General features: G+C 35.4%; 1 protein-coding gene across 5 annotated transcripts in view; it reads left to right on the top strand.

The window, feature by feature from the left end:
- THOC2 (THO complex subunit 2) overlaps positions 1 to 26,449 on the top strand; it is a 55,695-nt gene that overhangs the window by 19,305 nt on the left and 9,941 nt on the right. For 2 of the 5 annotated variants that reach the window (XM_087748573.1, XM_087748574.1), the window contains exons 10-33: positions 308 to 463; positions 4,054 to 4,226; positions 4,377 to 4,572; positions 6,344 to 6,385; positions 7,086 to 7,127; positions 8,399 to 8,529; positions 8,619 to 8,720; positions 9,989 to 10,073; positions 10,779 to 10,872; positions 11,361 to 11,441; positions 11,719 to 11,815; positions 13,639 to 13,756; positions 14,440 to 14,619; positions 15,270 to 15,434; positions 16,133 to 16,408; positions 16,848 to 16,989; positions 19,526 to 19,683; positions 21,074 to 21,202; positions 21,739 to 21,870; positions 21,955 to 22,139; positions 22,900 to 23,084; positions 23,388 to 23,490; positions 23,884 to 24,320; positions 25,204 to 25,262. In XM_087748573.1, the coding sequence (XP_087604699.1) occupies positions 308 to 463; positions 4,054 to 4,226; positions 4,377 to 4,572; positions 6,344 to 6,385; positions 7,086 to 7,127; positions 8,399 to 8,529; positions 8,619 to 8,720; positions 9,989 to 10,073; positions 10,779 to 10,872; positions 11,361 to 11,441; positions 11,719 to 11,815; positions 13,639 to 13,756; positions 14,440 to 14,619; positions 15,270 to 15,434; positions 16,133 to 16,408; positions 16,848 to 16,989; positions 19,526 to 19,683; positions 21,074 to 21,202; positions 21,739 to 21,870; positions 21,955 to 22,139; positions 22,900 to 23,084; positions 23,388 to 23,490; positions 23,884 to 24,320; positions 25,204 to 25,262 (3,468 nt within the window). Of the gene's footprint in view, positions 1 to 307; positions 464 to 4,053; positions 4,227 to 4,376; positions 4,573 to 6,343; positions 6,386 to 7,085; positions 7,128 to 8,398; positions 8,530 to 8,618; positions 8,721 to 9,988; positions 10,074 to 10,778; positions 10,873 to 11,360; positions 11,442 to 11,718; positions 11,816 to 13,638; positions 13,757 to 14,439; positions 14,620 to 15,269; positions 15,435 to 16,132; positions 16,409 to 16,847; positions 16,990 to 19,525; positions 19,684 to 21,073; positions 21,203 to 21,738; positions 21,871 to 21,954; positions 22,140 to 22,899; positions 23,085 to 23,387; positions 23,491 to 23,883; positions 24,321 to 25,203; positions 26,087 to 26,449 lie in introns of all 5 variants that reach the window. The other 3 variants (XR_015702581.1, XR_015702582.1, XM_009477261.2) reach the window with 3 other exon arrangements.

The raw sequence follows: 26,449 nt of genomic DNA on the forward strand, positions 1-26,449 counted from the left end.
CACCACATAGCTACAGCTGAATGGTAGATTGGAGAGGGGAAGGGGAGCTTGTACAACGAATGGTTGTGAGGAAGTAGAACAATATTATTTCTCATAAGTCCTTGATTTCAAAATAGTCCGTTAATAGTAAACTTCCTTGTTGGGATGATGGAAGGAGAAGAATCTTTCAGGGAGCCAGTTTATCTGATTAGTAACAAGGAAGGACAAACTTCTACTTCGAGCTCAAGTGATCAAAAGTAGCAGTAGGTCACTTTAATTTTCAGATATAATGTTTGTTCTGTTTTTTTTTTTTTTTTTTTTTTTTTAGCTTCTTCCGGGGGATAATGCCATTATTGAGGAGCACAAGCGAGAGATAGTGGAAGCTAAGCAAATTGTCAGAAAACTTACAATGGTCGTCTTATCCTCTGAAAAGACTGAGGAAAAGGAGAAGGAAAAAGAAAAAGAGGAGGAAAAAACTGAGAAGGTGTGTGTGTGTGTCTGAATAGTTTCCTTTCAAAGAAAAATTATTTTAAACATAATGATTGTTAGGAAAACATTTTTATATTTATTTGAAATATAGACAGTACGTACTTCTTGGAAGGCTTGTGTCTATCCTCCGATTGCACTTCTGGTATATTGAATGTGCAAAAATGCATGGTTTGGGGTTTGTTCTGGATTTCTCTAGGTTTAATGTTCTTGGTTCAATGGCTAATAAATTTCTTTCCTCCCTTTTTGTTGTATCAGCTCCGCTAAGTATGTCCCAGCATTCATATACTTCACAGTCTTTAACAACTCTGTTTTCTAGGATCCGTGATAGTATAATCCTAGTTGATTTCGTAAAAATAAGGACTTCAGTAAGAGTTTATTCCTTATTTCTCTGAATGAACAATTGGGATGTAAAGAATTGCCAGACTTACGAATGCTGGTATAATTATCCTGCATTGTATAAAAAGGTTTTAACTGAACATTTTTAATGGTAACTGTCCGCTGCGCTTTCCATTAGATCTGTATCTTTGTATGTGTAAATGTATACTCCTTATTTAAGGTGCTATTACATCATGTATTGTTCATGTTGCCCTAGGTCTAATTTGTTTCAGTGTGTCCAAGCCTTACTTCAGAAACAAAATTATTTAATCTCTTAGCCTTTCTGTTGTCATCTTCATTTGAGTGTCTGAGTACTGCTCAAACAGTATTTAAAACAGAAAAAGTAAAATAAAAGCTTGATATTTGCATTTTATAAGTGGTGTACTGGAGAGGGGTCCATCAGTCTTGACAGTTTCTGTTCCTAATTTTTCTGTATCTTCCTGGATTCATTATATCAATCTGTTTCGTCTGCTTTTTCTATTTGTTCTACCCCACCTTGATGCTGTACATCTCTGACCTTCCTTCCTCCTTCCATTTTTCTTCCCTAGCTTGAAAAAATCTGATTTCATTTTCTTCCCTCAGGCAGCTGATGCAGTCACTGCTCTCTGGCTCTCAACTGCAGCCACATCTGCAGCTTAAACTGATTCCTTTCACTAGCTTTAGGTTTCTGACCTCCCTCCCACTCATTGCTTCCATATCCCCTTTGATTGTACCACACTGCTTTGGTCCACCTTCTCTGCAGTCAGATGAGGCTGCCTGGTATTCCCTGAAGCGTCCAAGTCGCCACGTTCTGATGGAAAACTAAACTCTTGATGGGACATGGGGAGTGTATATATTGCAAGTAATGTCAGAAGAATTAAGACAGTTTTTATGGCTAAGCTTTAGAATTAAGAACTAGGGAATTTTAAGCTCTAGCAGAAACTGCAACATTTTTCTGAAGGATTACAATGACAAATAACAAAGCCTGAGCCTGTGTGAAGGGACAGCGGAGAGCTGTACTTAACAAGAACAATTTCTGTGACTCTGCACACTTAAGCAACTCATGCTGTTTCTTGAAAAGCTTGTTTCTGTGTTAGTATTTTTGTATGTGATTAGCTGTGCAATTCATAGCAATTAGTAACTACATGTGAAAGCTGTTGACAGTCTAAATTTGAGTACTTTGTATCCAGTCTGCAGTTTCAATGTATAATTTTTGATACAGTACCATGGAATAAATGCCTGGATAAGGAAAATGGTGTTTAACAATTACCGACTTCTCTGTTAAATCCACAAAGTGCTTATTTTGTGTGGTTAAAATTTATTATTGTCTCATGACTCTAACAGGAATAATTTAGTATCGGCAAATGCATTATCTGCTTTTGCCTTTTAAGATGCATTTGACGTAACTGAATAATATGGAGATACTTGAGAGATCACAGAATTCAACAGTATGACTAGGTTTGATAGCAATTCCAGACTGACTCTTCTCTGTGCCATGCATGCTTTTGCTTTTAGAGACCATGTTTCAGAAGAGCCTGCTTACCTAAAGAGACCCAGTCAAGCAGCATGCGTGTGTGAGCAGTGACTGCTTTGGAAATGAAATATTAGCATACTAACACATAAAGCCTAGATAGACTGTGTGTGTAGAAACACGGATTCTAACATAGTTAGTAATCGCCCAAAAAACCCAAATCACCAAAAATTTGGTGTTTAGTATTGAACTTTAACTGGTATGTTCATACCAATTAAATAGCTGGTTTATGATTTTTTTGTAATAATATGACTTCTAATTTAAGAAGTCTGTTGTTTTGAACATGGATTTCAACCTTCCTGCATGTGCTGCACAAGTAAAGTTTTCAAAGACTTCAGTAAAGGGTCAGTGTACCCTTTTGTTAACATAGTATATATCGACTTAAAAAGACAGTCCTTGGCATCAAAGGAACTTGAAGTAGTTACATGGTAAAATAACATAAGTGTGTGCATTTCTAGTTGCACATGTATGTTTTTAATCTTTCAGAGGCTCATCTTTTTCTGATGTGCAGATATTCCCCCGCCCGAAGGAAAGGCTAAAATTTCATTACTACATAAGTTCAACATGAATATAGAATGGATCTGCACATTTTGTTTTGTTCTGAAACTTTCCTCTCCATGTTGCTATGTACTAGACTGTTTTCTATTTTCAAAACTATGAAAAAAAGGTTGCCAGTGTTTTAAAGAAGTTTTAAAAGGAAAAAAATACTAAAAAAATCCATGCAAACTGTAGAACCACAGAAGTGTCTGTTTTGTAATTAATTTTTGTTCTTGTCAGTCTGTCTTGTCTGTTTGCATGATTTAAATAAAACTAGTTTTTTGACTTAAAATGCTTAAATGTTTTGTCCTAGACCTGTAATCTTCCCTCCCTCATTGTAAACATCATCTTAGGCTTGTAGTTACGTACAGCTAGTTTGCAGTCACTGTCCCTTACTGTTAGTTGTTTCCTAATGGACTTTTACCTTGGGGACCAGGGAAAACCAATTTATAGCAACAAAATATGTCAATACCATGCCCATGTAAAAATGCTTCAAGGCATGATCTTAATTGTAAACTCCTATTTCTCTTATTGCCTATATTGCGAAATGGGATATTTGGAAAACTTCCGATAGACTTGCACTTAAAACTAGACTCTCCTAGAGTAGATGCTAATGTGAAGCTTATGATACAGGAAAACTAAGAGACTGGTAAAGGTTCTGGGTTTGGTTTGGTGTTGTGTGCGATTTGGGTTTTTTTTTTTGTTTGTTTTGGGTTTGTTCTGGTTTTTTTAATAATCTGATTTTGCAAGAGAAATTAATGCTTTTAAATCCAGAACAGCACACCATGCAAAGGATTCTTAAAAGCTTGCATTGTTCTTAAAATGTCATGTGAAGAAATAAGCTGCAATAGCTTGTGACATTTTGAAACGTATATGATCAAGCATATGTCAGACAACTTTATAAACTTCTGTTTTGAACTTTATTTTAAACTTTTTTCTTTGATCCAGATGTGAGATTCTACATGGATGGGTTTATTATTGCTTTTGAAGTGTACTTATTATATAAATGTCTAGCTGAATTTTATTTTAAATATTTTTTTATTATATAGTTGAAATACTAGTTGTTTTTTTCCTCTAGCTGTGGATTACAGCTGCTTACTGCTTAAGGAGAAATATTAAGACGACTTTATGAATACACTTTTTCATTGTTTGTTATCTTGCAGCCTCCTGATAATCAAAAGCTTGGTTTATTGGAAGCTTTATTAAAAATTGGCGATTGGCAGCATGCACAAAGTATTATGGATCAGATGCCTCCGTTTTATGCTACTTCACACAAGCCTATTGCAGTTGCTCTTTGCCAGCTTGTGCACGTGACAATTGAACCTCTGTACCGCAGGTAAAGTGAAAAGTAGAATTCTGTTGCTACACAGGGGAAAACTACTATTTATTTATAATCATGAATTCACTAATAAGCCTAACTGTACTGATAGATTTCTAAAATTTTCACTTCTGTTTCATGTGAAATGCTGCACATCTTATTTTTCAGAGTTGGTGTACCTAAAGGAGCTAAAGGGTCACCAATTTCTTCTTTGCCAAACAAGAGAGCACCAAAACAAGCAGACAGCTTCGAGGACTTGAGGAAGGAGGTGTTCAACATGCTTTGTTACCTTGGTCCTCATCTCTCCCATGATCCCATTTTATTTGCAAAAGTGGTGCGCCTTGGGAAAGCATTTATGAAAGAGGTTGGTATGACAGAACAGCTTGTCAAAACTTGAAGAATACGAATTCCACTGATGTCAAAAAATACTCGAGTCTTACTAATTGTGTATATATTCAAATACTGAAATGTAAAAAATTCCTTTGACTAAGGACAACTTTGGAGAATCTTATTTTAATTGTTGATTGTTTTTATGATCAATAAACGTAACAAACATTTTTATGAACAACTTAAGGCACTTTAGGTGTATAACCCAGAATATTTAGTGATAACTAATATCTCATTATGGTCTTCATCTTTTAAAACATGACCTGTGTATGGATATTTAAAGAAAAAAAAAAAAAGGATTTATGATACTAATTGCATGGAAGCTTTTACATTATTAGAGTAACAGTGTAGACGATGGGGAATAATAATCTAATACACGTTCGTACTTAAAATAGTACTTTCTGTTCCACCCGTTAAGTTACTTGGGAAGTAGGGGATGTTGCATCTTTTAATTAGTGGGGTGTCCCCCTGTTCTGCCAATTAAAATGCTGCTATTCTTGAACTTGGGTCAGTCACAAATCTCTCGATGCCATTAAGGATGAGTTCAGTGTGCAGATCTAAAACACCCTATAAAGCTTCAAGTTGCCAGCTTTAGAAATAAAATGGCCTCTTGAGAGTTGTTATTGTCTTTTCACTGTATTTTTACCACATATAGATTGAAAGATTGGTAGTACAACCTGTTTTAAAAGGCTGCAAGTCGAATTTATATTCTGAACTCCCTTGTAATGTACTCAGTAGCTCAGACTGAGGCTAGCGATTTCTTTTGCTACTTTTCTGGCACTTTGCTATTTGACTAGCAGTTTTTGTTCTATTTTCAGGTCAACAATAGAGGGTTTTAAATTTTTTTTTTTTTTTTTTAAATAGCAGCTCAGAGAAACTTTGGAATTAATAGTTTTTGAAATAATTTTTTAAATTATTATTATTGAAAACAAACACCACCACCCCCAAACTTAAAAATCACTATTTTTGTTACCTAGCTTTTTATTTTACTTTACAACTGAAAGTTGGAGAGGGTCGTTGATGTAAATGGTACTAGAGGGGAGATTTTCAGTTTTATAACTTTTTTTTCTTAAAAGTATTTTTTATTCCAACTACAACTAACAAATATTGGAATGTTCAAAATTTATGTACCACCTGAGGGGAAGCTTTCATGTCCAGCTGTACTTGATGATGTAGAGCTAAGAACACAGATAATGCTTAACAGATTTTGACAAGAGAGTTTGCTCTCACGAGGTTCCAAGATGCAATGATAGGGTGACAGAAGCTACACTAAGTTTGGGTTCCAAGTAGTCTTTGTAATAAAATGATGGTAATCAAGCATTTTCATCTTCCCCTACATCCATGTCTTTGGAGGATGTATCATTTCTCAGCGTCTTCTTATCCAGAATGATAGGATTTCCCAATGGTTAATACTCTTGCTTTATAGCATGCTTATTTCTTGCTGGCCTGTGAGAATATTGATATTTGAGTGATACACTATGTTGCACTGACAATGCAGTTAATTTGGAAATTATAATTTCAGGGGAGTAATTAATTTTACTGCTGTCAGCAAACGATTAGGAATACTTTGTAATTAAGTTCAAGTACTGGAGGTTTGTGAGAAAGCCCGTGTTTCTGTGGATGCATACAGTAGAATGGAGATTACTTGGTTATAGGAATCTCTCGTGCAGTTTTACTGTAAAGATATGAATATAATAGTTTAATGTGTTTCTGACAAGAATGAGCAACATTTTAGCTATTTGCTCTAGGTGGGAACTGTGAAGAAATTCGTCATTGACAGAGTGGTTAAGGTAACATAGGGAAAGTTATTTTTAATGCACTGTTGCCATCAGCATGTTCTAGTTATGAAACTACATTTAACACACAGTAGAAATACTTATAACTGGAGGTGATTTTGACTGTAAGTTAACCCATACAAGTAGTTTAAATGTTAGACTACTAACATTGCACTGCAGCTTTCGTGCTCAAGTGTACCTTTAAAATAATTGTGCACTTACTGATGTGATAGCTTAATATGCTTTTCATGGTGAGTTGAACAAAAAGAGAGAAAAGAAAGTAATTTAATAATGAAGACTAAAAGCTTAAGAGGGTGTTATTGTGAGAGAAAGATGGGGAAAATAAGGCTGTTGATAATTGGGTTGGAAGTTCTGGGGTTTTCTTAGGTAGAAGGTGAATGCCTAGGGCAATTTTTTTCTCTCTCCAGTAAGAAAATTCAGTATTTCATATATAATAGTAATTTTCCGTGATATTTTAGTTATTGCCTCCTTTTGAACAAAAGTTTACAAACGCCCTATATATGTAAGCAATGCATTTCATCTGTGCATTTGGATTTCTGTTCAGAAATGTTTTAATGCTGACAGATCTGGAAAATTAAACATTTACTAGACATGTGGCCCTTCAGGTTTATGCTTTTGCTGAGGTAGCCTTGTTCTGCAACTGTAACTGTTATAGTTAATTATGCTGCAATTAACACTATTGTCTTTGTTATAGTTTCAGTCTGATGGAAGCAAACAAGAAGATAAAGAGAAAATGGTGAGTTTATTTTGGAGTAAGGTGTTTTTATGCGAGATGTAGTTGAGAGCAAATGCTTAATAACTGTACTACTCTTCTTCCTCTGTAGAGTTTTGTGCTTTAACTTGCCTTGATTTTTATAGGCCAGTTTGAGCCAGTCACGTGCTGGGTTTTTTTTATTCCTGTCCTTTTTTTTTTTCTTTCTCTCCTGCATTCCTCAAACCTAATCTTATTCTTAGTCCAGTGCATTCTACTTCTTATTTGCTCAGAGAATCAGCTGGAGTACCTCCAGCTATTTATTCTATAAATACACTTTTCATGGTGGCACCTTGTATCTTAAAGAATTTACTGGGGAAAAGCATAGAGAAAAAGATAAATTAGAAGTAGGGAAGGTGTTTAATAGTACAATGGCTAATTTTTCTTTATTGGCCAATTTATTTCTTTCTAAATTTTCTAATTTATTGAATTATTTATTTCTAATTTATTGAATTATCAAGATTGGTCACAATGAAGCCCAAGTGTCCAGTTGAGATCTAACTTATAAAAGCAAGTTGTTGGTTTTTTGGTTTTTGTTTTTTTTTTTTTTTAAATCAACAACAAGTTTTCAATACGAAGTTTGCACAGTTTTCCTTATTACTTTCATTACTACTTATTACTCCTGTTTCTCACTTTTCTTGATTTCCTGACTTCCTGAATCATTGCAGAGAAAATTAATCTTCTGGTTTGGCTTTTTTTGGGGGAGAGGGAGAAGGGGGGTTGGTGGTGTTTTTTTTTTTTTCCTGCTATGGTTATTCTAACATAGCTCTATGGCAAAGAGCAGTGTTTAAGAAAGGTTGAAGGCAGGATATTGAAAACATGGAAATTGATACTGTGCCTTGGGAACATGTATAATGCCTTCAAGTTTTAATCTGGAATTCTGAAAATGGAAGTAGTGGCAAGGAATACCTTAATACATTGAAAGCAGTTGCCAAAATCTATTTTCTCCTGTTGCACTTCGTGCAAGTCCACAGTATATCCGCTTTTAAATTATTTATTTCATTTGAAAATACGAGTACAACTTGCTGAAAACCTCAGCAGCTTTGCTCAAATATCTTGTATAGGCAAATAAAATATTGACAGTATCTATGGTCCGTAAATAATCTAATAAGATTTATGACGGGAGATATTTCTAAGTCCTTTTTAATTTTTTCTTTATCAGTCTACTAAGATGTGCAATTTGTGCATAGCATGCATAGCACTGCTTCTGATGTACTTACTTGATACTTACCTCGAGTCTTTTGTCTTTATCGCAGGAGATACTGTTTAGCTGTTTGTTGAGTATTACCGATCAAGTCTTACTTCCATCTCTTTCTTTGATGGACTGCAATGCATGCATGTCTGAAGAATTATGGGGAATGTTCAAAACTTTTCCATACCAGTACCGGTGAGTAGAATAGGTTTTTTGTCCATTCTCTGGAAGTGGTCTCTTGAATTGTCAGTACTAAAAATAGCTTTCATTTATCATCTTTCAAGGTACCGTCTTTATGGGCAATGGAAGAATGAAACATACAATAGTCACCCACTTCTAGTGAAAGTTAAAGCTCAAACCATAGACCGAGCCAAATATATCATGAAGTAAGTTGTCTAATTCCATAAATAATTATCAACTGTGATACAATGTATTCCATGTCACCAACTAAAAAAAAAATCTTGACAAATAAATTCCCTTTCTAATGATTCAGTAATTTCACTGATAATCCTTGTTCATGAAGTATTTAATGTACTGTGATTAAAAACTGTCAAATAAGTAAGGATACAGACAAATTTGTCACCAACAAGGGTATTTCATTTGTGAAAAATGTCCCATTAAATTATTTAAAACCTTTTCCATGGGTATGCTATTGTTTGATGAATTGCTTTGCTTATGCAAATGTCAGAGTGCAACATATTTTCTTTAGGTATGGAGACTCTTTTTAATCTGAAGATTCTCAAAAATCTTGTCACAGTTTCTGTTCTGTAGGTTTGAAAGTAGGGCAGTAAGTTGAATTGAATGGAATGATTCGTTCTCATATTCAAGTGGGCTCACGACAATTTCAGATTTACCTCACATTTAATGTCTCTGACATCATTGTCAGGGATTTGGGTTCTCCATTTGTTGTTGCCAAAAGCAAATGCTATATATTTTATAATGTGGATAATTAGAACCTTTCTACATAGGTAAGACAGAATAATTGTTACTGTGTAAAAGACTTTGGACTTGCAGCTGTGGAAGCTAGAAACAATGAGTTTGATTCTCTTCTGACTTGCTGCATAGCTAGCATAGACCGTGAAACTTTACATCCCTTCGCTTGTACAGTGGATTTCAGTTGTGCAGATGAGCCACAGTGCTGCCAGTTGTTGAGATTGCTACACGTACAACTTACTTTTGTGTATCAACTTCAGGTTTCATGTTAAGCTCGTATCTTCAGTAGGGAATGCTGTGGCAGGGTAACACCATGGAATTAATATTGTTATTCAATGAACAGAATGCAACAAATGCAAAATGACCGATCTGTGGCTAAATTAAATTTGCAGGAGAACTTAACAGCATCACATGCTATTTTTGTATGTGGTACAGGTCCCACTGACAACTTCAGAATGCAAAGTGCTCCAAGTTGAAACTAGAATACAGTCCGTAGTAATACAGGGGCAACTGGTTTGTTTGTACTGTCTGCATGTTATAGGATTATAAATTTCAGATTCCCAGAGGAGTAATATTTCTGTGCTTAGATTTCTTAAAAACGCATCTGCTAGTGAGAATTTAATCTCTGCCACTAATAAAGGTGTTTCTTCACTGGAACTAATCTATTGTTATAGTATTCTTTTAGCTTGCCTATTGCAATAAAATACATTCTCTTTTACAGACGTTTAACTAAGGAAAATGTGAAACCCTCTGGAAGACAAATTGGGAAGCTCAGCCACAGCAATCCTACAATTTTATTTGATTATGTAAGTAGTTGCATGTATTTGAATACTATTTCATGCTAACAATAGATATTAAAGTATAGGAAGCGACCTGCTGTCTTGGTGAGAGGACAGTTCTAATTTCAGTTTTTTTTTTTTTTTTACTTTTGATGCAAATTTTAAAATGTGGTAATTTGCTAGTAGTGCACAGGTCTGAGATATTAAATATGACAATAGCTCTTGAATAACCACAACTGCACAGGAAATTACATCCACTGATTTATAGGAGTAAAGGATTTAATTTGAGATTTCCAAAGAGAACATTCTAAAATTTGATTAATACAGTTTACTTGTATTCTTTCATGACCTAGGTTCATTTTTTAAGTCTTTTGTTATTATAAGTAGCAACGGAAACTCTTACTGCTAAGGTTTAGGATTCTTAAGAAATCTTAGGAAAAAAATGTGAGAAATGTTTTCATGATTTTATTTTCTGATAATTGAAAAGAAAAGTAATTATACAGAATTGTTTTTACATGTTAGAGACATGTTTCACTGATATCTCTAAGGTACTAGATAAATTAATGAGATTATCTATTACTTTGAAAGTGGTTCAGGACCTTCTGCAAAATTAATTTCAAAGGATGTTTTGTGTAGTTTTTAAAGACAAGCATTGTTAAATGGTTTTGATTCATTATATGAAAGATAAGGAATACTGTTCCTGTTCAGCTGAATGTCTTCTGTAAATTTCAGATTTTATCACAAATACAAAAATACGATAACTTAATAACTCCAGTTGTTGATTCACTGAAATACCTCACTTCGCTGAACTATGATGTCTTGGCATGTATCCTTTCATGTAAATCAATATGTCTAGTTACTGATAAAGTTGCAGTTGTAGCCAGATTAAATCTGCTGTCTGTGAGTAAATATTATCTTCTGTTGTTTTCTATTCTTGCTGCTTTTTGCAGGAAATTTTAGTGAAGTTTGCAAATACCTTTGCACTCTTTTACAGAGGGTTACAGAACCCTCTCTATTTGTTCTTTCACACTATGAAAATTACACTTTATTTTTAAGGGATTTTACTACTTTCACTCTGTTCTTGAAGGCATAGTGATCCTGTAAATAGTGAGGTAAATACTGCTTTTTAAGTTACCGTTTCTTTTACGATTTTATTCTGTTACACCATAACTATGTTAGTGGATCCCTTATATCATGCTTGCTATACTTGCATACCATGTTCATATGTTACAAATTGTGGAGCTGGAAAAACAGGTCTGTGTAACTTTTGTTTTTACAAATTGAGGAAAAATATTCTCTTTAACTCCACTAAAGACTGTATCATTGAAGCTCTGGCAAACCCTGAGAAGGAGAGAATGAAGCATGATGACACTACAATCTCGAGCTGGCTGCAGAGTTAGTATTCTTGTTTTATTTTTTACATTAATGTTTAAAATACTTCACCTTCCTATGATCTGCCTATGATCTGTTGATCATTATGATCAATATTTCACTGGGATCTACCAGCTAATTTTTTAAACAAAACAGAGAGCTGGCAAGTTTAGTCAATAGGAAAATGTTTTTTTCTTTGTATTACAAAAATACATATATTGCTAACATTGCACATGTACACTACTTATTTAATGACTAGTATCTCATGAGGTGCAGTCACAGCTGTTTCTCCTTGCTTTAGGTCTGGCTAGCTTTTGTGGTGCAGTTTTCCGAAAATACCCAATTGAACTTGCTGGTCTACTTCAATATGTAGCCAACCAACTGAAAGCTGGGAAAAGGCAAGTTTTGAACAACTGATCTTTATAAACTCGATTTTTATAATGTATTGTTTGGGTCTTTGCTGGTACATGGGCGCTCGATGTAGTAGTTGCTCTAGTAGTGGTAAAACCATTCATAATACCAGGAAAGCTGAGAAATGTAAACAGCAGAAAGAAGAATATCCTCTTTAGTACATTAATTTTCCTCTAATTGTATAGCTGTGACATGTTATTTTTGAAGTACTGATTCTTCATCTGTAACTTATTTTAATACAGTTTTCTTAACAGCTAACCAGACAGGAAAAAAACCCTGCTGGTCTGTAATATCGTCATAGAAATTATTGTACATTATTTAAAAAATAAGTATCCATGATATATAAAAGGGTATGACTGTTACCGTTTTAGCTTTTTCTTTCTCATAATGTCTTCTCTGCAGGGATGGCTCTTAACATTCTAATAGCATTTTAAATACTTTGTCCGATTTATTTAATGGCAGTTGAATTGCTGATTGATATGTCAATGTTAATCATAACTCAAAACATTTTTCTAAACAAGGTTTGCAATCTGAATCTTCCTTTTGCTCTTCCGTTGTCATCACTTAGTGTTATTGTTTCATTTATTTATTTAATTTTAATGTGTTATTTTTATCACATAGGTGAGTATCAGCTTTTTTCTATTATGAATCCCCATATGCTTACTGAAAGACAGCTTACCAATGGAGATAACACAGCATGTTATTTTAGGGTATTTATGTTGAGAAATCCAGTTTTTTCCCTTCCCTGCAATGTAGACACTCAGTCTCATGTGCTCCCCTGTCCCCAATTTGTTTTGTATTCTGATGATGGTACAATTACATTGAGCTACAGAGGAAGGGTAAGTAATATTTCTTGTCTTTCCCGAGAATTAAGTATTAAGACTGTAAGTATTTAAAAAAAAAAAAATCAAATTATTTTTAATGTTCAGTATTTGGGATCATAGAAATAAAATGGATTTACCACTATGACCAATTCCATAGGACTGAAGTATTCAAGTATTTGAATTGGAGTATATGCTGGTATTGCAGAGTTCCTAGACAGAAAACATATTTATGGTTGGAACAGCAAACAAAAATATAAACAATATGAATTCCTTAAATATAAAACTTTGGTTTGGAGGGTATGGGTCAACACTTCTTATGAGTAGGTCACACAAATGACTCCTGGAAAATATTGCTGATTTGAATGATCATGATACAATTTGCTGTACTTCTGTTGAGAAAAAGTCATTGCCCTTATAGGATTCAGAGCAGGAAGTAAAGCCTAGTCTCTGGATGGGGTGATCATTGGAGTGTTTTGTATATTCTGTGGTTTCAGTAAAAAATGTTTTCCATGTTCCAAATAACCTCTCCAGACTAATTTTGCCAGGAAATTTCTAAGGCTGTGTACTATTCTAAAAATTCTTGCTAAAACTTAAAATATTCCATGTTCATGAAATAATTGTATAGATACAGTATGAAGCATGTAAAACAACAAAAGGGAGTGATAAACTTTAACTTTTAAGTATCAACAAATTAATCATAATAGCCCCACACTCACTATTATTTTCAAAAACAATGGAATTCTTCTGAAGGGGTTCTGAAATCCAGCTGTTGAATGCCTGCATTGCTTTGAAGTACTAACTTTTTACTTGCAATAAAGAAATCCTTGTGCACTCAGCATACTATTTTCTCCTTCAAAAAGGAATTAAAATGTTATTTGTTTTATTGTGCATCATAGTGTTGCTTTGTACTGTGTATTGAATGTCATAGCTTCCATTTCTTAAACAAATTTTCTTATTTTTACTCCACTTTTCTGTTTTCTGTGCAGCTTTGATTTGCTTATTTTAAAAGAGGTAGTACAGAAAATGGCAGGGATAGAAATTACGGAAGAAATGACAATGGAACAATTGGAAGCTATGACTGGTGGAGAACAACTAAAAGCTGAGGTATGTTAATGATAAAATTTAATAATAGCTATTGCTTATTAATGGTGGTTCTAAAGACTCTGATTCATGAACTCTGGCAGCATAGCTGATAAAGGTATTACTGCATCTCATATTAATGAAAGCAGCCTTCATTATCCAGTGTTACATGACAGACCTGCAAATTATAGCAGCCAGTGAGCTTGTACGTTGCGCAGTCCTGCTGTTTTAGCCCTGCTCTGGGGGTAGCAGCTCCCTGTTGAGTGGAGTAACATCTTAAACCATTTTAACAGCTAAAACTGTTGCAACCTTGGCGTCAGAGACCTAGTTGAGTCTGACCTAGACTCAACTCTCTAGGGAGTTGAATAGCTATAATCAGAACTAAAATCTGAAATTCCTGTATTGAACAGAGAAGAGACCAAGCAGATCACAGTGGACCTAGGTCTAAAATATGGTGTCATGATGCCTGAGCTGAATTGTCATTCTTCGTTTACTGTGTAAAAGACTAACTAATAGCATGCAAGACTATTAGTTTCCAATTCTTCTGTACATATGTTGCAGTACAGGATCCAGTGAGAGAGCTTTATTGATGGACAGGAAACTGTATTGATGTTAATTCATCAGTATTTCTGCAGTCGGAAGTACACATGGTTTCCATTTGTGATGCACTATTTCCAAACTCGGGTAACTTTTTCTGCACTATGCAGGGTGGATACTTTGGCCAAATCAGGAATACAAAAAAATCTTCTCAGAGACTGAAAGACGCATTATTGGACCATGATCTTGCCCTTCCACTGTGCCTGCTTATGGCTCAACAGAGAAATGGTGTGATCTTTCAAGAGGGAGGGGAAAAACATCTGAAGCTGGTGGGAAAACTGTATGATCAGGCAAGTAGAAACACTTGCATTTATAAAAACCTCTCCTTTTCTTTGGTAACTTCTAGTGTATTAGCACAATGCATAAGAATTCAGCACATAAATAAGAATATATAAGAATTTTCAAAATTAGCTGCAGTGATCTCATTAAAATATATGGGCGTATTAAATATATATTATATTGACAGGTGACTTCTGAGTGAAAGATTAAAACATCCTTTGTCATAAAAAGTTAAGTTCTTATTTCTTAAATCGGTTATTATGTTTTTCTGATCTTACTTTGTTAAAGCAACTTTTTTTTTTTTTTCCTTAAAGAAGCAGCCTGAATTCTTTTGCTGCTTTAGGCAGTAGGAACTAGTTTCATTTCATTCTGGTAGAACAGAATGCTCTTACACAATGCTTTTGTAGGGCTGCTTTTTTTTTTTTTTTTTTTTTTTTTTTTTTTTTTTTTTTTTCCAGTTGTGCAGATAGAGTTGAGTCAGCATTGAGTGACAGAATTATGTGGCACGGAAAATTTAGCATCTCTTCCCCCATGAAAAAATTCTTGCTGTACTATGTGGTGTTAACTTTTTTAAGAAGAAAAAAAGCTTTCAAGCTCTCCCTAACTTCACTTTTGAACAAAATAATATTGTTTGCTAACTTTTTGTATCTTTCACGTGTAGTGCCATGACACCCTGGTACAATTTGGTGGGTTTTTAGCATCCAATCTAAGCACAGAGGATTACATTAAGCGAGTGCCTTCTATTGACGTTCTCTGTAATGAGTTTCACACACCTCACGATGCTGCGTTTTTCCTCTCAAGACCCATGTATGCACACCATATTTCAGTAAGTAGAACTCTTCTGTTTGTCTGCTGTTAGTACTGCTATATTACACGTTATCAACATGTGTTAGGCTCCTGCTGAAGTTCAAGTTTGCTAAGACAGACTTGTAGAAGCTTTCTGAGTAGAGGTAGAAAGAGAAGCTGTGGGCTAGAACAGGTTATCCTTTATCTTCATATAAGATATGGCCCATGTGTCAGCTTTCACACAACTGACAGAAGTTGTAGCTAATGAAGTCATCTCTTCTGATGATTTGGGTGATCAGTAAGAGTTCTCTCCCTCTCTATTCCCCCAAATGTGTAAGTTCTTCTGTAGATGTTTTATATGGATTTTTGCCGTGGAGGAAAATGTTGCAGCTGCCAAAAGGTGTGGTATCTCAGCAAGTGTCGGAAATAAATTTGTGTCTGCATCTAAAATGTTAAATATCAAGAGCAATTTTTACTTAGTGTAATATAATGTGTTACTATAACAACAGGTAGCAGCATCAGTGAAGAAAAATAAATCCATCCAATATGGATGCATACTAAAAGTTCTGTACGATGTTCTTCAGTGCTTTATGTACATTAATGACATTTCATGTGTGTAAATGTTTGTTATATAGAAAGGTTTATGAGAAAAATTAAATTATATTGTAAAACTTAAACTGTATTGTTTGTGTACAAAGATTACAAATTTCTCATTTTTAATTTTTTTTTTATCCACAGTCAAAGTATGATGAACTAAAAAAAGCTGAGAAGGGAAATAAACAGCAGCACAAAGTTCACAAATACATTACATCATGTGAGCTGGTTATGGCTCCTGTTCATGATGCTGTGATTTCTCTGCACCTTCCCAAGGTTTGGGATGACATCAGTCCTCAGTTTTATGCTACGTTCTGGTCTTTGACAATGTATGACCTTGCAGTCCCACATAGTAGCTATGACAGAGAAGTCAATAAACTTAAAGTCCAGATGAAAGCCATAGATGACAATCAGGAAATGGTACGTTTATGTAATTTTATATTCCATTTTAAACTTTCTCACCTTGAAAGACTTTTTTTTTGGTGAAATCTTATATTAAGGTCGTTTAGATCTGGGAGGTTTTGTCACCTGATTCATCCATTCTTATTTGTCACATACATATTGACTCTTCCTTATAATTCCCGTGTTAAAAGTACCAGTGACTTCACTAAGTGAAAATTACTAGAAAATCTGTGTTTCAGAAAGCAATCTTTGACACCTGTATCTGTGGTTTAGCTGTTCACTTTTGTCTTAACTTTAGTCAGTGAGGGTTCATAAAATCATTTGATTACTAGAGCAGAACATGATTTAGTGAAATAGAAAGCTTTTCAAGTATTCTTTAGCATTATCAGGAATTTAATTGCTCTGTCTATAGCAAGTGTTAGTATAATACTAAGTGAGTTGCATTGACATTTTATAGCCTCCAAATAAAAAGAAAAAAGAAAAAGAACGTTGCACAGCTCTTCAGGACAAGCTCCTTGAAGAGGAGAAGAAGCAGTTGGAGCATGTGCAGAGGGTTCTACAGAGACTGAAACTAGAGAAGGATAACTGGCTTCTGGCAAGTAAGTGTGTGTAGGGGAAACACTCTGGATATTTTTGTAGTCATCAATGTCCCCAGAACTAAAAGTTCATCTTGCATTAATACTCCTAATGTTGATTTTAAAATTTGATCTCTTTATATGTTGAGGTCTGTTAGCAAGGTAAACTTTTAATTAGAATGTAATGTTGTCTTTGCTGCAAATGCCAAATAGTTGGTTTTCAGCGAGATGTTTTGTTTGTTTCTTGCAATGTCAAGACCTTTTAAATACTGCACTAATTTAGAAAATAAATAAGAGATTGACCAGTTCAGTGGAAAGTTGTAATTGCAAGATGGTTTGTGCTTATTTACTGCAGTTAGAATGCTGGTAAGTTAGGATAATTGCTACGTTGCAAGAAATAGGCATGTAAACTCTCAATGAGTGGTTTGAGTTAACTTACTTTGTTTGAGTCCTGTGATTAGGAGCAATGTGCCAGTATTTGGCTGGTAACATAAACCCTGTTCCAATGACAAGATAAGTATTGTGCCAGCCTAACAGCACCACGGAATGAAACAGCATGCGAATGTTTCATGTGGCAGATATGCAGGAGGCAGAACAAACTTTTTTCGCTGACAAAGCCTCTGTAATGTTTCATGTTGATTGTGAACTCTATTAGTATGGTTAATCTGAAATGTTTTTCTCTGGTCAGTTTTCTTCTCTGGAAGAACTTTCAGTTTGTAACTGGAAGTAGTTGTTCGTCTGTCCCAAGAAGCCTAGCATAATCCAGTGGAAAAGCGTTTTATTGTCCGACTCATGTAAGATACACCCAACTGATTTAATGAAGAAACATTGACAGTTAAATCAAGAAAGGTTATTCCCTATAAATATTTAATGTACTGGTACGCACAGCGAATTAGCTACATTAAATTACTGGTTGAAAAATTACTACCTGACTGAAGCTTGGTCTAGAGCTGACTGATAAATTTGTCTGCTTAAGGAAGCCCCCAAAAGCACGTAGAAAATTGTGTAGATATGCTCTGTATATAAACATGTACTCAATAATACAGGCATTTGTGGGGTATGGGGAATAGCTTATTGTTGGCTCTTGAGTGCTTAGGCTTCAGCTGCAAGAAGTTGCCCAACATTGCATCCAGAGACAAACTTAATTTTTCAGCAGTTTCCCTATCGAAAAAAAATTATCTATAATTGTGCTATATGAGGAAATTGAACAGCACATCCACTGTAGTAGTATTTTTTATTATTATTTTTAATTAGTGTTTAATTTTTTTTTAAAAAGGACTGGCTTCTTGTGTAGATACTTTTGATAGAGTGGTTATATCATTAAGAGTAGGTTAATTTTTGGCAGAATAAGTAGACTGATAGCTTTAACAATCAGAAACTAGCTGTTCTGACTGGCTGCTTACTTGCTTTACTTTTCACTTTTGAAGTAAAACTTAAACACTTGATGAGCTGTGATTCTCTTGTGTGGTTTTTTTTTTGGTTTTGGTTTGGTTTGTTTGTTTTTTTTTTTTTTCCTGTCAAAGGCTTGTTACAATCTTTATGGGGTAGATACTAAAATAAAATCAACATAAAGTTTTTAGTTAAGTAAAAGCTGATTGTCCTTTCTTGAACAAGCTTTATTCCATGAGCATCACAGAATCGAAGCAAGTAAATTCTGGGTCTTATGACTTGTGCCCTTCAGCCTGTGCAAGAATCCCAGTGCAAAAACACCAGTTGCCCTCATGAAGATCACGACTGCTCTTCCTCTGAAGGCATCCATTTGCAGTCTTCAGTTCTGTGCTTTCATCCATATGTTTATTTTCTTCCTACCTTCCTTTTGTACTGTACATCCCTCCCAGCTTGTTTTTATGCTCCTTGTTAACTGGGCAAGAGCTGCCATGGGACCAGTTTGGATATGTGTTTGGCTGTTGTGTTGACCAACCAGTGGTTGGTCAAATGGGGCAGGTAACTGTTGAGCATACAATGCAGTCTCTTACTGAGTGGTAGAATGAAACTTTCACAAAATGTGTCTGTATTGGGATGGTGGTTTACTGAAGACTGTTCCTCTATTTAAATTCCTATAATTGTTTGGTTGATGGGAAAAATGATTGTTAAGGGATTGTATATAGACAGCATGTTCTTCCATTTCTAAGGAAACCGAGCTGAAAGTCAACCCCATCTAGAAAGAAGAAAACAGGTGTTCTAGAGAAATAGCAGATGGTGTTCCTTTTGCTAATGTGCAGAATTCAAGCAGTTGGAGAGGTTTACCAAAGTTGTTTCTGAGCCTGTTTTTTTCCCTACTGTGTAATAGAAGAATTTTCCGAATAAGAAATAAAGATTTGCTACAACCACCCTCCTTACCCGCCCCACCCCCCCCCCCCCGCCCCAAACAGTTAAGCTTATTTTGAATTTTTCTGAGCAGTGCCAAAGATATATCTGGAATACAAGCGGCCTAATGTACAAGCTCAAGAATATGGATGTGTGATACTGAACTTCTTGGGAAAAGAGTAGTTGAGTGTCAACCCATTAACTTTCTTTCTTTCTTTCTTCCTTCTTTCTCTCAACTTCTTTGTTTTTGAAGAGTCTACCAAAAATGAGACTATCACAAAATTTTTGCAGTTATGTATATTTCCTCGATGCATTTTTTCGGCAATCGATGCAGTTTATTGCGCTCACTTTGTAGAACTGGTGCATCAGCAGAAAACTCCCAACTTCTCCACGCTTCTCTGCTATGACAGAGTAAGTAGCTAGAACTGTCTGTGTGTATATACTTAACTACTATTATGAGCATGCAAAACTAGTATCCCCCCTGTCTCCCAAAAGAGGTAAACAAATTCATTACTTATGTTTAATTCTAAAATCTGTGACAATCAAAAGTTCTGTTTCGTACTTCAGATTCTACAAACCAAGTTTTCCTAGAGCTTCAGGGGTTTATTTTCAAGAAATTTTGTTTTTGGTTTATCCTAATGAGACTAGAGTTTCAGAGCAAAGTCATTAGCAGTCATAGGAGTTGCATTCAGGTTTTGCAACTTTCCAGTGGTCCGCATTTCTGCGGCCTCATCTAACCCTCCCATTTTAGCTGTGTGCCCTACTGCTGTAGTATCAACTTTCTTATACTTCCCCCCGCCCCGCCAAAGCAGCATCCTTAGGACCGTTCTGACCCTGGCGAATGGTACTGCAGAGAGTGGACTAATTAGTATCACTGTTGAGACATGAGAAGGGAGTCCCACAGTGACATGGGGAGTGCTTTTGATAGCAGTAGCAGCCTGACTTTCTGAGTTGAACGGGGCAGTTGCAGGAGGCATTTGTTCAGGCTGTTCTCACTGTTCATACAGCCATTCTCTTTCTCCTGTGGAGGAAAAAGGTGGAGAATGTAGATGGAAGAATCTTGCAGGATGCGTTCAGCTCCAACAGTACCAGCTGACTGTGCTGTTCTGGGGTGTCAGAACCATTCTGGCACTTACTGCTATAAGAAGTCAAATTACTCAGTTAGTGCATCATCTGTACAGTTATGTCAGATTTGACTATGAGTTTTGATTAAAAGGATGTGTATGGGGTTGTATTGTAAAAAATTATGGTGAAGATTGTTTTCATATGAATGTTCATTTAAGATTGTCTGGTTTCCTTTGAAATGAGGCATTAGAAGTGTAGGTATCTGCTTTGATTTCATGGGTCCAAAAGAGCATTCTTATTCAAATATTCAGTCCATGTTCTCGGTGACAAAAGTAGGCAACTGCGTGAGCCCTATCTGATGAACATGTGCAGTCCAGGAGAAAAAAATCCTTTTGCATCAGCTTGGCTAGGTGTTTACTTCTACCTGCTCAAATAAATTATTAATTTGAAAACAAAACAGTTATATGCCAATGAAGACACGCTTTAGCTATGAAAAACTGTGTGGCAGCAGCAGCTATATGCAGTACAGAGATTCTGGGCTAAGTTTGAAGGACCAGCAGTTGGGTAATAAAGTCTTGGAAAAAAAATAAAAAGAATATTTTATAAGAGATCTCCTTTATATTTAGAAACAAGCTTAACGGTGCTTTAGATGAGAGAAATGTGAAATTCTTGTTGGTTCTTGTACCTTTTGTAATTCAATAAAGTAATTGTAACTTTCTATTACTGCTGTTCACAGGTTTTCTCTGATATTATATATACAGTTGCAAGTTGCACTGAAAATGAAGCTAGTAGATATGGCAGGTTTTTATGCTGTATGCTGGAGACTGTGACTAGATGGCACAGTGACAGAGTCATATATGAAAAGGTATGTGAAGTTATTAAAACGATTTTGCTCATGAGAATATATAATGGCCACTTGTGTAATTCGGCCCAATAAAAATGGATTTAGTGAAATTGTTCGTTAGATTTAAAAACACCATGTGATTGAATTTTTCTGATGGCATAATCTTAGAGTTGAGTTTCTGTAATTCATGTAGTTTTAATAGAAGTAATTTTGTATAGTGTCAAAAAATATAGTGGCTAAAAAAAATCTTATATTTCTGACTTTCTCTTAGTTTGTCTTAAAGATAATTTAGGGAGCACAGAGAAACTCTCATAATACTCCTTGCAAAAGCTAGTTAAGTTACGAATAAACCTTTCTCTCACCCACAACTAAGATTTCAACATAAATAAGCTTTTAAAAACAAGTATGTGTGTAAGTCTTGTAAAGTGTGATCATACCTTAGTCTTTAGCAGAATCAGTGAAGAAGTGCTTCAGTTATTAACTTTGTAGAATTATTGTTTTCATGCTTCCCAAAAAATATTTTTTTCTTTTTTATTTTTTCTTTTATGCGCATGTAGGAATGTGGCAACTATCCAGGCTTCCTAACTATATTACGGGCAACTGGATTTGATGGTGGAAATAAAGCTGATCAATTGGACTATGAGAATTTTAGACATGTAGTACACAAATGGCACTACAAGTTAACTAAGGTAAATAAAGATGCTGAAAAACTTAGGTTTTTGGAAGCTTTAATAAAAAAAAAAAAACTTCATTAGATTTAATTTGTGTTCTAGGCTTCTGTGCACTGCCTTGAAACAGGTGAATATACACATATCAGAAATATCCTGATCGTGCTGACCAAAATCCTTCCATGGTATCCAAAAGTGCTGAACCTGGGCCAAGCCTTGGAAAGAAGAGTACATAAGATATGTCAGGAAGAGAAAGAGAAGAGACCTGATCTATATGCATTGGCTATGGGGTAACAACACCTTACTTTAAGAAAGTGGTTAAAAGTGGATCATGAAAGGCTTCTAAAGACTCGGAACTGTTACAGTCCTAACATTTGATTTTTACCTTATCACAGAAGATTTCGCTATCCTGCATCTCAGGGCTGGCAGTGTGAATGAAAACTTTCATTTTGTGCTGGATGATCACTAATTTCCTTTACAAGACTCTAGTAAAACACTTAAAATAGTAAAGATTTCCACTCAAAAGAGCATAGCTTAATTTTAGAGAAATAGTGTAGCAGCAAGTAGATAGGAGGGAGAGTAAAACGAAGAAAGCCAAGGGCTATTGATGCAAGACCACTTAGATTTTGGACGTTTATATGATTCTAAAATGCTGAACTAAAATGCTTAGTCATGTTTTACATCTTTCTGTGATGAATGCAGAATCATCCACGTATGCTTGAGGGGCAATTCAGGTTGCCCTAACAGTTTTAAGTTTTGTCAGTAGGCTGTTTCTTCTGTGTGTTTGGCAGGTGTGTGTACGTGTGGTGGTGAAGAGGGTGTGGAGGCACGGCTGCGTCTGTGTCTGGTGATTTTTTTTTTTGTTTGGTTGTTGTTTTGTTTTCTTTCTTTTCTTTTGAGCTCATCGATAAAGGGGGAAGAAACTGCCTATCAGTTGGGAAAAGCTGTGAAATAAATAACAGATGAACTGTTAGATTAGATCCTCATTTAAAATTCAACCCATGTTTTGCTTTATGTTTGTGCATATTTAACAATCTGTGCGACTTGCAGCTATTCTGGGCAGTTGAAAAGTAGGAAGCCTTTCATGATACCTGAAAATGAATTCCACCACAAAGACCCACCTGCCAGGAATGCTGTAGCTGCAACAGTACAAAATGGGCCAGGTGGTGCTGGGATGCCTACATCTCTCACAATAAATACAGTTAGACTGGAAGAAGGCACTACTGAGGAGACTGGTAAACAAACCTATGATTATTACTTATTTATTTTTCAGTAGAATTTTTCTGACATTACAGGCTACTTTCTCAAATTTTGTCTTATTAAACTGAAAAGAGAAAATCTGAATGCAATGCTAAATAGGGTCAGTGTGTGTTCTTTATTATTAGTTGGTTTTGGGAGAGAGTGTTCTGCATTTAATTACTGCTTTTAACTGTTAGCTACACGTGATCTTACAGGAATATGCTTAGGTACTTGTTTTATTTTAACCAGTAGGATGTATATTAACTTGTTGAAATAAAGCTGTTCTCTTTTTTAAACAGATAAACTAAAGGAGAAGTCTCAGGGTGTGGTGAAAGTTATTAATAAAGCTGTCAATGCTACACCGAAGGTGACAACAAGCAATGGAAACAGTGCTTCTAATAGGTGAGGAAAAACTACTCTTTGACATTCTCCTATTTACTTCCTTCCAAACCATAGAATTATACTTGAAACTGACCTGTCTTTTCTGTTTTACTTTAAGGTTCCATATAAATTGTTTCAATTTCTTCAAAGTTTAATAAATGAGATTATTTCTTCCAAAATATACAGCTGTACCGATCTGACTCTGCTGTGTTAAATGCATTCCATTTTAGCTAAATAAAGATAAAACAGATGAGAATATTTGCTTGTTGCTGTCCTGCTAAAGAGACAGCACATCTGAAATCTGGCAGTGACTGCTTCAGGAGGTTCTATCAAACCATCAGAAATGAAACTTTTGTGATAAAACTAGAGCTGGTTTTTTATGCCTGCTAATTGGCCTTTTTATTTTTGATGCAGCAAAATTATTAAAGAGAAAGATGATAAAGAAAAAAGTGGGAAGGAAAAAGATAAAGAAAAAAAAGACAAGACTCCAGCTGCCACTCCAGAGATGAAGGCACTTGGGAAGGATGGGAAAGATAAACCAAAGGAAGAAAGGGCAAACAAAGATGATAAAGCAAGAGAGATCAAGGAGAAAACGCCAAAATCTGACAAAGAGAAGGAAAAAGTCAAGAAAGAAGAAAAAGCTTCAAAAGAAGAGAAATCGAAGACGGTTGTTACCATCATTGAGTCAAAGTCAACTGCAGAAAAGGAGAGAGAAAAGGAGCCATCCAGAGAAAGAGATGTAGCGAAGGAAATGAAATCCAAGGAAAATGTTAAAGGAGGAGAAAAGATGCCAGTAGCTGGGTCCTTGAAGTCACCTGTTCCCCGATCAGAAACATCAGAATCTGAAAGGGGTAAGTTTGCATACTTAATTTCTGTTCTTGTCTAGAAAAATAGAATGTGTCACTGGAAAATCACCGAGTGTCAAAAAATGCTAGAGATGATGAGAAAGAATTGCTACATAATAGCTAGCATTTTGGCACTGGCTTGTAAATACAGTTAGCGCGTAAAGTAGATAGGATATCTCCAAAAGGCGAACTGTGTTGAATGTGTGAACTTCACATGTCTTCAGTGAGTGCTCATTTTCATAAAGCCTATCTTTTTTTAGTAGAAGTCTAAATGGTCTTTTATTAAAATATATAACTGTATAGCTGTGGCCTTGCAAGTTTTGCAAAAATATAATGCAAAAACCTCAAGAGTGTACTCTGAGGGTTTCATCATAACCTTTGAATTGAAAGAAAATGCGGGATGTGGAAGATGTAGGCCTTTGTGTCCTTAATAAGGACACTGTAAGCTTTATCAGTTACTTCTTCCATTAAGGGTTAACAAATCCTTAATGTTGATATTTTAAGTTCTTATAATCTGAGGCTGATGTTGAGTTTTATACTTGCACTGCTTAAGGCAAACCAAATAACAGGGGGTTGTAATGCTTTTCATTGGGTTCACCTTTTCAGGGTCTTCATAACAACTCTGAAATTCAGATACAGACTTACATAAAATGGAATTTTGAAATGAGCATAATTCTGTAGCAGTTTGTTCACATTACACTTTTCCTGCAAACTTTCATAAGGGTCAAGGCATGCTGGTAACTCTAGATAGCTTAAGAAAACAAGATTTACATAGTGGTAAAACTTAAGATTCTAGCTTAAATTATTTTGGTACTTCAGAAAGCCATAGGATTAGATTATCCTCTTTTAAATGTGTTGTAATAATGCTATTGTTCTTTTCTTTCCTCAGAACAAAAACGCCGCAAAGTTGATACACATTCTTCTCCATCACATTCCTCAACAGTAAAGGTTAGTATAGCCTGAGGAAGGCAGCACCCATGTTAGGCTCACAAGTTTGGGATGCCAATGTTCGACTTCCTTCAAGTTTTGTGCCAAGTATACACTGGAACCACTGGAGGTTTTATGTTGCATTAGAAAATGCATTCCTTTTCTTTATTGGCGGACTGTCTTTTTTTTTCTATAAAAATATTTTTAATTAACCAAAATAATGCTTCAAGGACCTAGCACAAATTTTGTAAATAGTGTTTGGAAATGGCAAGAGAATTTTTACACAGAAGTGCCTCATTGTTTTAAGCAGTCAGTTTTTTTGGAGTGCAATGGTAGCTACAAGCAAATGAGTCTTTCCAGCAGAGTGGAGCATATTTTTCTGCACTTCTATTGAAGAATCTATAGCACTGAAGATTCCTGGATGATACGGGATGTACGATACCTCTGAATTCATCAGGCTTCTTGATGAGCATCATACCGATATGTGCCTTCTAAGGAGGAGTCTTGAAAGGAGTTCCATTTTAAAGTCTCCTTGGTGATCAGTTCTCCTGTAGTTGTGTATATTCAGTGCGCATGCAGCTTCTGTTGTACCTTCCCTTCGAGGTTTGTTTATTTCCAATGGGTTCCCACCATGTTGAGCCCTGCGTTACGATAAAACCAGATGTGGCAACCAAGCCTACTACCCAGCAAAGAGAAACCCCAAGCATTCAAGCGCAGCACAAAACCATGGGCGTAGCCTACTTGAAGACTCAGGGTAGCCATTCCTTGCTCCATATTTATTTTATTTCTAAACCATCTATGTTCATGGAATCTTTGAATTTGCAGTACGTTGAACGTTTAAAACTGTAAGTTACTAATACTTCATCAAGAGCACTGTGATGGATTATGTGGGCCTTTAAACTTCACCATCTTACCAACTTTAGAACAAGCTTTTTCCATCTTACCAACTTTAGAACAAACTTTTCTTTTTTCCTGGTTTTTCAAAGAGTACATCTTTTTCTCTGTAAGATTTACTTGAAAGAATTAGGCTAATTTTAGAGAACTCAAATAGCTGTTACTAGTTTTGAGGAAGCAGGTGACAGTGATAACTACTCAAAATGACAAAGTTTTTCATGCCTGTTTTTGTAAATGGCAATGTAAAGTCATTCTAGAGTGACTTCTACCACATTTAACTGAAAGTGGAGAAGACACAGGTTTAAAAACACTTT

This window comes from Nipponia nippon, unplaced genomic scaffold (assembly GCF_047370975.1).
Source record: "Nipponia nippon isolate SJK-2023a ecotype South Korea unplaced genomic scaffold, ASM4737097v1 scaffold_12, whole genome shotgun sequence".
Classification (NCBI taxonomy): Eukaryota; Metazoa; Chordata; class Aves; order Pelecaniformes; family Threskiornithidae; genus Nipponia; species Nipponia nippon.